Here is a 14302-nt window from a genome sequence, read left to right as displayed (position 1 = left end):
CAAAATCATGGGCATTAATATGGAGTTAGTCCCCCTTTGCTGCTAAAACAGCCTCCACTCTTCTGAGAAGGCTTTCCACTAGATGTTGGAACATTTCTGCGGGGACTTGCTTTCATTCAGCCTCAAGAGCATTAGTGAGGTCGGGAACTGATGTTGGACGATTAGGCCTGGCTCGCAGTAGGCGTTCCAATTCAGGTGTTTGATGGGGTTGAGGTCAGGGCTCTGTGCAGGCCAGTCAAGTTTTTCCACACCGATCTCGACCAGCAATTTCTGTATGGATCTCGCTTTGTGCATGGAGGCATTGTCATGCTGAAACAGTAAAGGGCCTTCACCAAATTGCTGACGCAAAGTTGAAAGCACAGAATTGTCTAGAATGTCATTGTATGCTGTAGCATTAAGATTTCACTTCACTGGAACTAAGGGGCCTAGTCTGAACCAAGAAAAACAGTCGCAGACCATTATTCCTCGTCCAGCAAACTTTACAGTTGGCACTATGCATTTGGGCAGGTAGCGTTCTCCTGGTATCCGCCAAACCCAGATTCGTCCGTCAGACTGCCATATGGTGAAGCGTGATTCATCATTCCAAAGAACGCGTTTTCACTGCTCCATAGTCCAATGGCGGTGAGCTTTACACCCCTCCAGCCGACGCTTGGCATTGTGTATGGTGATCTTAGGCTTGTTTGTGGCTGCTCGGCCATGGAAACACATTTTATGAAGCTCTCGACGAACAGTTATTGTGCTCACGTTGCTTCCAGAGGTAGTTTGGAGCTTGGTAATGAGTGCTGCAACTAAGGCGATTTTTACGCGCTCTGCGCTACAGCACTCAGCGGTCCCATTCTGTGAGCTTGTGTGGCCTACCACTTCGCGGCTGAGCCGTTGTTGCTCCTAGATGTTTCCACTTCACAATAATAGCACTTACAGTTGACCGGGGCAGCTCTAGCAGGGCATCCTATGACTGTGCCAGGTTGAAAGTCACGAGCTCTTCAGTAAGGCCATTCTATTACCAGTGTTTGTCTATGGAGATTGCATGGCTGTGTGCTTACTTTTATACACCTGTCAGCAATGGGTCTGGCTGAAATAGCTGAATCCACTAATTTGAAGGGGTGTCCAAATACGTTTGTATATAAGGTGTCTATATACTATATATATATAGTAGCTGTGCAGAGTAAAGGCCCTGACTGTAGACTGTACCCATGCAGCACTGTTCTCATGTCACAAGGCTGTCACAGTGTGGGTCCAGGAATGGTGTGGGAAGACTGAAGCAAGTGAATGTGTTTTAATAGGCATACCAGCGTTTAGGATGGCCAATGGTATTTCCTTGATGATGCAGCAGTTGAAGGTGGTATTGGTCTATAAAATAAAACATTTGACATTGTAATATGGACTGAAGATGGACTATTGAAACACTTCAGATAGAGTGACAACACAGGAGGTAGACAGAGTGATTGACTTTGAAATTGTTGTCTGGGGGTCAGACATATTTGTTGAAATGATCACTGTCTGAACATGTTTATGATTTGAGAGATTAATAAACATAGCCTATTTGATGACAAGACTGGATTTGAATTATAGCCAGAGGCATTTACTTTAATTGTCAATCCTATTCATTTAAAATGAGCCTATAGTGGATAATAGTTGTCAAATATGCCCTAAACTTGAAATATCTTTATGATTCCAATAATTCAAAAAGTAAGTTGTGCTTATAGTTAATGGATTTGCCTAAAGACCTTACACTTTTAATAACTACACATTCTCCAGCCTTTTAGCTGGTTGTTTGGATAACCACACTTATTTTTGAAAAATGTGTAAGTCCACTATTTTATGCTCATTCATTGTGAAGTGAAACATAGGCTACTGTCTACTACAGTATGTTTGCATACCACACTGCATCTCTTCAATCACTGACTTTCTCGGGTGTCGCCTCTGTTCTTTTTAAATGTCAGCATGGCAATATAAATAGGACAATATTAAGTCTACCCAGGCATATTATTGATGAGAAGTGGATTTCAGCATCAGACGCACGTGGACAGCTCCTAGTTGCAATGGTGCGCTCTATTCCTTCATTGCTCACGAACACTCCGACTATATGGCTCGACGTTTCTTGCAAAGTTGTCTTTGGATCACCAGTGAAGTGGCAGAGACCAAATTGTATATGAAGCCAACACCCCACGTTACAATACTGCTTACTGAACCGCTCTACCCACCTGATCCGTGAAACCACACCCATAATGGAATATACAAGGTCCAAAGTGTCAAAGAGCCAATCAACTCCGGCTCGGACTTCGTAACATATTCGCACAGTTCGGGAAGGAAGAACATGAGCTAAGTGCACGCTAGGTGTTTGATGGGATAGGCTATTGCCTCTATTCTGGGTTTGTTCTTCTCCTAATAGCCTAATATAATGCTAAGAATAGAAGATAATTCCTTGGAATTAGATGGAGATGCACTTATCGAATGCAACCGGTCACATTTGTTCGGATTTAACACAAACTAGCCTAATCGAAAATTGAAATAGGTGGCATATGGGTAGGCCTACTTTTGTCTTCTGAAAAGGGTAAGCTACATTGTAATTACGATGAAATGGCAACGAAATACCAGCTTGAAATACACTTGAGAAAATGTGACAGTTAGACTAAATATAGCCTATTCCAAATATCAAAACGTGTGCATTTAAGAAATAATTGAAGACATCGGTTGTCCTACCTTGACATGAAGAGGATTCACTTTTGAATGAGAGATCCAGTTGTACCAGGGGATATGGCACTCCAACCGTTTTTACCAAACACTGCTTCGGATTTCACCCTCGACGCAATGCTGGCCCGACAACCTCCGTTTTTCCCTGCCATTGCATTAACTTCCCACGGGTCTCTTCACTTGCCTGTTGCGCAAAGGCATCCCATGCTGGGTTCGGTCAATGCTGAAACGATCCTCCGCAAAGCCTCGCTGGAACCGCTTAATGCAACCCAGTCTGCCAAGCTCAGTCCTCCTAAAACGCTGGAGACGGTAGCCACGGAGGATGATCCAAAAGTTCACTTGGATGCAAGGCACCTTTGGACACAATTCCACAAATTCGGCACTGAAATGGTCATAACAAAATCAGGAAGGTAAATGTTATAAAATATCACCAATAACCATAGCCTATAAAGTTATTCGTTTTTTTCCAGCCTATATTTTATACGTCTGTGATTTAGAATCGATGTGTGTTACCTTTTCTCCAGGCGCATGTTTCCACCGTTCAAAGCAAGATGTACTGGCTTGAACCAAAGGGCAAAATATATTTTGCTCATGGACATTGTGGCGGCCGACGACTTCAGGTACAAGTTTCACAACTCCCGTTGGATGGTGTCCGGAAAGGCAGATCCTGAGATGCCAAAGAGGATGTACATACACCCAGACAGTCCCGCTACTGGCGAGCAATGGATGTCAAAAGTGGTCAATTTTCACAAACTAAAATTGACAAACAACATCTCGGACAAGCATGGGTTTGTAAGTTCCAAAAATACTAGCGTTTTGTGTTAATAATGTAGTCTATTTACAGTGAAGTTTAACTCATCTAATGTATTGTTATATTGAAATATAACTGAAAGACTCGTTTTTCTTAAACTGCGTAAAGTTCGAGTTGATGACTAGGCCTAATGTATTATTTAAAATGTATGTTGTCTCCAATTACAGACGATTCTTAACTCAATGCACAAATACCAGCCCAGGTTTCACGTTGTGAGGGCCAATGACATCCTCAAACTACCTTATAGCACGTTCATGACCTATGTCTTTTCTGAGACAGAATTCATTGCTGTAACTGCATATCAAAACGAAAAGGTAGGCCCTTCATAATTCCATAAAGCAAATTTCAGAATATCAATGTATTTTTCGTATTGATAACACTCTGGAAAATATAAATTGTTTATATATATATATATATACACACATTTATATATTATGCATAAAGGGTTTGTAAAGAGTTTATAGATGGTGATGAACAATTATTGCAGTTATATAGACTTCAATCCAGGTCTAAATTAATTACTGACATATAGGCCGAGCTATACTCTATTGCATATTATGCCCAAGGCTCAATATTCGGCAAGTAATGAAATGTTGATGTTTGTGTTTTCAAATATTTTGTTTTAATATGCAATTTATTTACACAACGTTTATTAACTGCTTATGAACCCTTTACAAAGTTCTTGGGGACAAAGATTTTGTTGGAAACGTTTGAAGGATTTTATTGGCCAACTCCTGACTTATCACTAGCCTATAGCCTATGAGACTATGATTAATAGTGTTCAAATGTAGTTACTGGTCTAATGTTTAGAAACATTACAGTCCTTAACAGTCATTTCTATTTTCAGATCACACAAATGAAAATTGATAACAATCCTTTCGCCAAAGGATTCCGTGACACTGGCAATGGCAGAAGAGAAAAAAAGTAAGACAAAAAACGACAAATGTAAATCTAAATAATAAATACTTTTAGAAACTCTTAATTGTCAATAGGCCTACTAAAATGTTCCTTTTTTTTATTAGGAAACAATTGGGGATAAATATACAAAAGTTCAGTGAAACCTCTGGTGACTCTTTGGATGAGGCTCCACTGAAAAGCGCAGGAAATGCAAAATCAACCGGTGAGTTTGTATGATAACGAATTTAAAACTTTTGTATCTTTCGTACCATAACATATTGTAATGGTAAAATGTTTAGCCTCAACTTGTTCTCAGTTTACAAACAACATTGTATTTAACCAATCATGTTAGAGGGCTGCCAAAGTGACAACGAAAGCGGTCAAGAAAGCAAACATTGGAATAATGTTGGACAAGACTTGCGAAAAATCTCAACCACCACAGAGGAACTGAAACCTGAGTCAAATGTTACCACATTCCACGACAAAGCGGACAGGGCTTCAACGGACTCACTTAGGACCGAAACAGACTCAGAGGATCCAAAACAGGACCATATAAACTCCATAACTGGTGGTATGACACGTTGCTTTGGAGCAGAGGATCCGAGGGCAACAGAACACTTCCAGCATTTAACCGTGGAAACGGACCAACGCGCTCACATCACAGGCCTAGGACGCAACAATGTTTCACACTGCTATTCTTATCCACCGGATTGGACAAGATATATTCTCAACCCCTTGGGTGTCGCTCACCGTCTCCTACACAATGCCCAAGTCAACATGCAGGGAGAAACTTTATCCAGTGTAGCAGCAACAGCAATGGGGCACATGCTGATGGCTGTGTCATCTGACGGAGTGTGCACCATGGGCACGGCCGGTATCCCAGTATCTTCTGTACAAAGAGTGTCAGGAACGTCAGGATTACCCTTGAACTTTCAGCAGCATGCTATGGCATCGCAGGTATGCCTATCATCTATTAATTCAGCAACATTACTCAATAGGCGAATTTTAAGCTTATGACGTCGTAAATGAATTAGGCTAATTTAAGTCGTGAAAATAAGTCATGAAAATAACAGCATACTTTGCAGCCCTAACCGCTCTTTCTTTGTTTCCCATATAGGGCCTCACGGTTTCTCCCTTTGGTGCTATTTTCCCCTATCCCTACTCCTATTTGGCCGCAACGGCTGCTCTCTCCACCACAGCATCAACCCCAGTGCATCGCCGCCCAGTAACCCCAGTGCATCACCGCCCAGTGCGCCCTCCTACCCGGTTCAGACCATACTCCATTCCCAATAGCGTAGGCCTACCAGACAACAGTTCGACGCCCCCGACATCTATTCACCTTATGACTGATAGAGACGTGAATTGTCACACTATTGCAAATAGTCCGATTGCTGCTCCATTGGACTGTAGGCCTATGTCAGAGGTAAACAGCGATTCCTCGCTACAGGGTTCTGGTGCGTCAGCGGCAAAACGCTTATCCAACAAGGATTGCATGGATCAGCTTCAATGTATACAAGAGTTGGTCAGAGGTATAGACTCCTATCAAGACATAGACTCATATTCCTAGGTCATAAATCTAACAAACTGATTCAAATTGAGCTATTTTTTTTCATAGCCTGATGAATGAAGATTGAGGTGTTTGCTATCATACCAAACGGCATTTTAACATTTCTAATGCAGAATGTATGCATAATAGATAACATTGTTTGAGTCTGTGAATTACGCTTGTGTGTTGATGATACTGTAATTTGTTTACTGATGGCACTGAAGTTTATTTGCAATAAATCCCCAATGTTTTTATATATCACTCAGCCCAGCCCAGCCATGCAATGAACCGCTATAAACCACTGTATTTTACAACCAAAGCACGTGTGTAGTTCAAATATGATTTATTTCGTGTTCTTGACAAAATAGTTAAGGACATTTTGAAAATTCGTTCTATATAACCATTCATTTTTTTCATGGAGGAATGTTTTTGCTGACTTGTTAAACATTGAAAAGTCAATGGCGTGGCTTCGGTCAGTTAATCAATATCATTTGCAGTTTCAGTAAGACAATAGTGTCAACATAACTATTTCATGTCGTGATGTGTGTTTTGTCCAATTAAAAAAAAAAACTTTTTTAAATCTTTAATCCCAGCCCCGTTCTCCGCAGGAGGCCTTTTGCCTTTTGGTAGGCGTCATTGTAAATACGAATTTGTTCTTAACTGACTTACCTAGATAAATAAACGCCAAATAAAATAAAAATATAAAACATGTAGCTATTTTTATTTGCTGTAATTATGTGCATGCGTTTGTAGATCAAAATAAATTGTCACAATATTTTTTGGGATGCCTATCATATATTACAACCCATTATATGCCTACAAAGCTCTTTGTTATAACATGTTTGTTCATTTGAATAAGTCCTCTTGAATGCGTGTTATAAACTCAACAAAATAATGTTAAACGAAATAAAAGTATTCTGTTTTAATGGCTGAGGAGGTTCTTGAATGGATGCTCATGTCTGTGCATTTTATGTTTGAAAAGTTTCAGTTGATTTAAAACGAAAAAGTTCTAAATTAATTTCCTACCTCCCTACTGTGTGCGTTTTTAACATTTGCAGCCTAAAAGTATATAAAATACATTATTAGGCTAGACTACTATTACGGTAATCGTTTACTACCATAGCGCTTATAACTACTACTTTGCATATATATATATATATATATATATATATATATATTTGTAAATTATCCCGTAAGTTTGATATGATGATCTATATGAACAAATGATTCCAAAACGTTTATATTATAAACATAAGTTATTGTTCTTTATTGCATAAGCCTATGTACTTAACAAATATATGCTTCCTGTTTTAGCCCCTTAGATGTTGTTCTGGTATGGGCCTACAGTACACAGTCTTCATATTCAACGATCATGCTTGAATAAAAATATTGTTTATCAAATACATTCAGCATCATCATAGTTTTTATTTCGAAATCGTTTTATTAAAATGTCATAAAATCTTCGAAAATATGAATGGCACAGTTATTACTAGCATTTAATGTTTAGATTTATGGAGATATATAGCCTACCAGCACGTGCAGTATTACTAAATAACAAATAATTTGACAGGTGCGAGCTTCACCTGCCCTCTGATAAGTGAAAGTTTTCCCATACATTGTTTAAACCAATCAAACCCTTTCAGATCTCCACAAGGGCGTGGCTAAAAGGGATACAGTTCGTGTCAAATTAACGTAACAAGTAGATTATGTGTGTACAACTCATGCGTCATTGATTTTTGTCATATCGCTATTATTTAAAAGATTTGAAATACCTGGTTGGAGGTCAATACTATATAGCAGGGCTAGGCAACCCTGGTCCAGTAGTGCTGCAGGCACTTCATGTTTTTGTTAACCATCTTGGAAGACCGGCTTGGTATCCCACAAAGCAAGCTAGATCTACTCAGGGTTTTCTAAAGCTAACCAGCTTCAGTTGGCTTCACATTTCAGCTCCAGCTTCATCCATACTATAACCGTGGATAGGGCTAGTCGAACGCCGAACTCTTCATTGAGACAATTCTGAAACATCGAATTCAACAGGTGTAGTAGACCTTATAGTGAAATGCTTACGTACAAGCCCTTAACCAACAATGCAATTTTAAGAAAATAAGTGAAGTAAAAAATAAAAAATAGTTAAAGAGCAGCAGTAAAATAACAGTAGCGAGGCTATATACAGGGGGTACCGATACAGAGTCAATGTGCGGGGGCACCGGTTAGTCGAGGTAATTGAGGTAATATGTACATGTAGGTAGAGCTAAAGTAACTATGCACAGATGGGGGGCAGCCATTTGATTAGCTGTTCAGGAGTCTTATGGCTTGGGGTAGAAGCTGTTAAGAAGACGTTTGGACCTAGACTTGGCTCTCCAGTACACGTGTGGAAGCAGAGAACAGTCTACGACTAGGGTGGCTGGAGTCTCTGACAATTTTTAAGGCCTTCTTCTGACACTGCCTGATATAGAGGTCCTGGATGGCAGGAAGCTTGGCCCCAGTGATGTACTGGGCCATACGCACTACCATCTGTAGTGCCTTGCGGTCGGAGGTCGAGCAGTTGCCGTACCAGGCAGTGATGCATTCATTCAGGATGCTCTCGATGTTGCAGCTGTATAACTTTGTGAGGACCCATGCAAAATCTTTTCAGTCTCCTGGGTGGGAATAGGCTTTGTCGTGCCCTCATTGTGATTTAATTATAATGTTGCTAGTTATCTAGTTGTGGCCATCTGGTTAGTATCAACAAAGGCTTACGACAAATTCTAGTTAGCTAGCAACAACATTAGCACAGCTTGCTAGTTAGCTTACATTAGCTACTACAGGCACAAGCCAAACAAGCTACTGTCATCTTGTGGTCTGGAGTATTTAAACAAAGAAAATCGGAGGTAAAACTGTTCCATGTGAACAGCCAAAAGTTAACTGCAGACACTCTGGGCAGAGGTGCTAAGTACCTATCCGCATTCAGATTTCTCGGTGTGTCTGACCCTTAACAAAATTAATGGGAGCCCCCTGCCCTGCGTGCCCGGTCAGTATTCGGCCATGATTACTACAAGTTTAGATAAATGGCTAGACTAATTTACCAATTGAAACATTGTTAGCTGACATGACTAATTGAGTGACTGTCAGTGAAAAAAACTGCTGATGCACAACCAAATTTCGAACTTGCTCCATGTGTATTCTAATATTTGAACTCTCAACAGTAAGTTGATGCACAACCAAATTTCGAACTTGCTCCATGTGTATTCTAATATTTGAACTCTCAACAGTAAGTTGAGACCCCGACTAGGGGGGGCAAGCAATATCCACTGTCTTAGTATGAATGAAGCCTGAACTGGAATAAGAAGCTTACTGAAGCTGGTTAGTTTTATAAAACCCCGAGTAAATCTAGCTTGCTTTGTAGGATATCCCTCAAGACTTAAATGGAATTGGAAGTTGTTTTGGGAGCTAACATAGCTTCACCACTAGAGAGCAGTATTTACAAACCAATATATCAATAACCTTGATGTTTCATTAAACCCCTTTTCGCAATCATATAAAAGCATTTTTTTGAACAGTGTCCACAGTAAATGCTTTTTCAAAATGAAGTTACCTTCTCAAAACATAGTTAGATCATCAAAACAATATTATACTGTACAAATTGCAAAAACATTCATAAAAGGAACCCGAATGCCTGCAAAAAGATTCATGCAACCATAGTTTCCCTTGAGTCCAAGCACACAAAAATAAAAGTTAGACTGTCTTTTAAAAATACCAGTAGATCAATACATGTTCTTTGCATTCACTAAATCATGATGATCAAAATTGGAAGTACAACTATCCAAAGTTACCGAATTATGTGCAATTTCTCTACTTTTATGCATATTTCACCAAACAATTTCATATACATCAAAACAAATATTATTCTTGATAAAATATTTCATAAAAATAAGCACATTCAGCTGCGCTACAGCAATGCCAAGTCAGCCCGTGCTCACGCCATGGTTCTCACAGCTAGGGGAAGTGAATAGATAGGCTATAATAACTTTGTTCATGCGTGCTGCATATTATATGTAACAACACCCTAGTACACAAAGCGAAACACCAATACACATTAACAGCCCAAAATAGATACAATTGTGGAATTTTCTTTCATAGGTGCCTTTTCATTATATACTTAACAAAAATGTAAATGCAACATGTAGATTGTTGGTCCCATGTTTCATGAGCTGAAATCAAAGGATGTGCATATGACCACAAACTTTTCTGAAATAAAAGATCCCAGAAATGTTCCATATGCGCAAAAAGTTGGGGGTGCTGAGAAGTATTACTGTCTTTAATAAAGTCCTTTTGTGGGGAAAACTAATTCTGATAGGCTGGGCCTGGCTCCCCAGTGGGTGGGCCTATGCTCTCCCAAGCCCCCTCATGGCTGCGCCCCTACACAGTCATTTGAAATCCATAGATTAGGGCCTAATGAATTTATTTCAGTTGACTAATTTCCTTCTATGAACTGTAACTCAAAATCTTTGAAATTGTTGTATGTTGCGTTCATATTTTTTGTTCAGTATAGCATAGACACTTGTGATTTCTAGTTGCATCAATCAAAGCAGTGGAGCGTGGCCGAACCATTCATCTTGGGGCTACGGGGGGAGTGGGATTGCTAAGACATGTTTAATGAAACTGGGGTCCCCTTGATCTCCCTCATAACGTAATGAGCACTACATTATTATTTTTTGCAACACTGTCAGTCATTTCTCATTGCTTTCACACATAATGCAAATGCTAAGCACATTTTTGCAAAACAGTAAACACAACTCTCTACAAAAGATGTAAAAGTCAGTTGAGTAATTCATGTCAAACAAAAGTAAAACATTTGGTCACGTCTGGTACAAATTACTCCCATGAATATGAGCCTCATCTGCATGTGTGCAAAACGTTTTTGCACAATTGTTCAATCGACAACGAGTCCTTATTCATGAATCAAAGAGGTCACCTCTGAGTTACTGTTTGCACGAATGGACCAAGATGCAGAGGGAAAGGACAAAGGAGAGGTAGAGGGGCCCATAGAGGAAGATCACTCTCAATTAAAATAGAAAAATGTAAAATACTGTAAAGCCTTTTGTTTTTGGATATTCATGCTCTTGAGTGACAGTCTTTCTGCATTGGTCATCTTTGGTAAAATGATTTTATGAAAAAAGAATACAGCCCATGCTATGATATGTTTGCTTGCCTTTTATGGTGCGTACTATAATTATAGTATCAACAAATGGCACAGACATATGCAAGAGGGTTATTTTAGGGTATAGATAGTTGTTGTTAGTATTTATTGGATCATTGTGTAACGCTTGATTGAAATAACTTTTCATTAGATAACAATGTGTAGGTTTTGATGGGAGGTAGTTGATTTTGTGTCATTATTTAAAGTTTTGAAAGTTAATGCATTTTGCAAATTAGATGTGTCATTTATGATGCCGTGATATGTGCCTGTATTGATTGTGTGTTATGATCCCATGTACTGTTGAAATTTGGATGAAATGTCCTAGGCATGTTAGTGCAGTATATTGAGAGGTGTGATTTACAACAGTCAGAATGACACCCTCATTGAAATGACAATTGAACAGGTAAAGAGGTACGCTTAGATAACCTATGCAGAAAAATATATATATTTTTTTACACTAGGCATAATGATTATGGCTCTAGATTGCAGAAAAGCTGGTTTGGGTATTTGAACAATTCTCCAACTTCCAGGCCAACCATCCTCTTGTACTTCACACCTCCTATAAAATAATGGGTGCATGATGCTCCTGCTTAGAGGTAACCCAACTTCATTCCCTGCGTCTCTGCATGTCTGCAACATTGTAACAAATATTATAAATTATTCCTCATTCTCTATCCCTAAATTGTTGTACGACACTGATGGGACTTTTGTGCACTAGTAGTTACTAATTGCTGGATACAGTGAACGCAATTGCACACATTTATCTTCTGATGAAAACCAAGTGTTATATTCTGTGAACAAAACACTGAACAGTGAATTTTGCATTCACCGATGAAAGGGAAAGGGGGATACCTAGTCAGTTGTACAACTGAATGCCTTCAACTGAAATGTGTCTGACATAAATATTTAAAGTTCGTAAAAAAGGGGTCTAAGATCTGCAACTCAGTTACAAAGGAAAGAACAAAGATCAGAAGTTCTGTAAAATGTACAGTATTTGATCATTGCTGTTCTGCAAAAGACTGTATCACAATTCCAGTGGGTCAGAAGTTACCATACACTAAGTTGACTGTGCCTTTAAACAGCTTGGAAAATTACAGAAAATGATCTCATGGCCTTAGAAGCTTCTGACAGGCTAATTGACATCATTTGAGTCAATTGGAGGTGGATCTGTGGATCTATTTCAAGACCTACCTTCAAACTCAGTGCCTCTTTGCTTGACATCATGGGAAAATCAAAAGAAATCAGCCAAGACCTCAGAAAAAAAATGTGTAGACCTCCACAAGTCTGGTTCATCCTTGGGAGCAATTTCCAAACACCTGAAGGTATCACGTTCATCTGTACAAACAACAGTACGCAAGTATAAACACCATGGGACCACGCAGCCGTCATACGGCTCAGGAAGGAGACGCGTTCTGTCTCCTAGAGATGAACTTACTTTGGTGCGAAAAGTGCAAATCAATCCCAGAACAACAGCAACGGACCTTGTGAGGATGCTGGAGGAAACAGGTAAAAAAGTATCTAAACTCAGCAAAAAAAGAAACGTCCTCTCACTGTTAACTGCGTTCATTTCCAGCAAACTTAACGTGTAAATATTTGTATGAACATAAGATTCAACAACTGAGACATAACCTGAACAAGTTCTACAGACATGTGACTATCAGAAATGGAATAATGTGTCCCTGAACAAAGGGGGGGTCAAAATCAACAGTAACAGTCCGTATCTGGTGTGGCCACCAGCTGCATTAAGTACTGCAGTGCATCTCCTCATGGACTGCACCAGATTTGCCAGTTCTTGCTGTGATATGTTACCCCACTCTTCCACCGAGGCACCTGCAAGTTCCCAGACATTTCTGAGGAGAATTTCTCTAGCCTTCCCCCTCTGATACAACAGGTCCCAGATGTGCTCAATTGGATTAAGATCCGGGCTCTCCGCTGGCCATGGCAGAACACTGACATGAAATCACGCACAGAACGAGCAGTATGGCTGGTGGCATTGTCATGCTGGAGGGTCATGTCAAGATGAGCATGCAGGAAGGGTACCACATGAGGGAGGAGGATGTCTTCGCTGTAACGCACAGTGTTGAGATTGCCTGCAGTGACAACAAGCTCAGTCCGATGATGCTGTGACACACCACCCCAGACCATGACGGACCCTCCACCTCCAAATTGATCCCGCTCCAGAGTACAGGCCTTGCTGTAACGCTCATTCCTTTCGACGAAATATGCGATTCCGACCATCACCCCTGGTGAGTCTAAACCACGACTCGTCAGTGAAGAGCACTTTTTGCCAGTCCTGTCTGGTCCAGTGACGGTGGGTTTGTGCCCATAGGCGACGTGGTTGCCGGTGATGTCTGGTGAGGACCTGCCTTACAACAGGCCTACAAGCCCCCAGTCCAGCCTCTCTCAGCCTATTGCAGACAGTCTGAGCACTGATGGAGGGATTGTGCGTTCCTGGTGTAACTCGGGCAGTTGTTGTTGCCATCCTGTACCTTTCCCGCAGGTGTGATGTTCGGATGTACCGATCTTGTGCAGGTGTTGTTACACATGGTCTGCCACTGCAAGGATGATCAGCTGTTCATCTTGTCTCCCTGTAGCGCTGTCTTAGGCGTCTCACAGTACGGACATTGCAATTTATTGCCCTGGTCACATCTGCAGTCCTCATGCCTCCTTGCAGCATGCCTAAGGCACGTTCACGCAAATGAGCAGGGACCCTGGGCATATTTTTGGGGGTGTTTTTCAGAGTCTGTAGAAAGGCCTATTTAGTGTCCTAAGTTTTCATAACTGTGGCTTTAATTGCCTACCGTGTGTAAGCTGTTCGTGTCTTAATGACCATTCCACAGGTGCATGTTCATTAATTGTTTATGGTTCATTGAACAAGCATGGGAAACAGTGTTTAAACACTTTACAATGAAGATCTGTGAAGTTATTTGGATTTTTACAAATTACGTTTGAAAGACAAGGTCCTGAAAAAGGTATGTTTCTTTTTTTGCTGAGTTTATATATATCATTTTCAGAAAGCGCATATTTTCTTCAGTTCTGCAAGAACTGGCAAATCATACACTGCAGTACTTAATGCAGCTGGTGGCCACACCAGATACTGACTGTTACTTTTGATTTTGAACCCCCCTTTGTTCAGGGACACATTATTCAATTACTGTTCGTCATATGTCTGTGG

The 14302-nt window shown here is 40.3% G+C and overlaps 1 protein-coding gene across 1 annotated transcript; it reads left to right on the top strand.

Annotated features, from left to right (window-relative positions):
- Positions 1–2309: 2309 nt before the first annotated feature.
- On the top strand, positions 2310–6084 carry LOC129852785 (T-box transcription factor TBX3-like). The gene is made up of 7 exons (XM_055918442.1): positions 2310–3104; positions 3219–3486; positions 3673–3819; positions 4353–4429; positions 4528–4625; positions 4755–5359; positions 5520–6084. Exons 1-7 carry the CDS (start codon positions 2731–2733, stop codon positions 5967–5969), a joined length of 2019 nt encoding a protein of 672 aa, XP_055774417.1. The 5' UTR covers positions 2310–2730; the 3' UTR covers positions 5970–6084.
- Positions 6085–14302: the final 8218 nt, after the last annotated feature.

Source organism: Salvelinus fontinalis, chromosome 4 (genome assembly GCF_029448725.1).
Source record: "Salvelinus fontinalis isolate EN_2023a chromosome 4, ASM2944872v1, whole genome shotgun sequence".
NCBI lineage: Eukaryota > Metazoa > Chordata > Actinopteri > Salmoniformes > Salmonidae > Salvelinus > Salvelinus fontinalis.
Note: the sequence above shows the minus strand (reverse complement) of the source record. Positions and strands in the feature narration are given on the sequence as shown.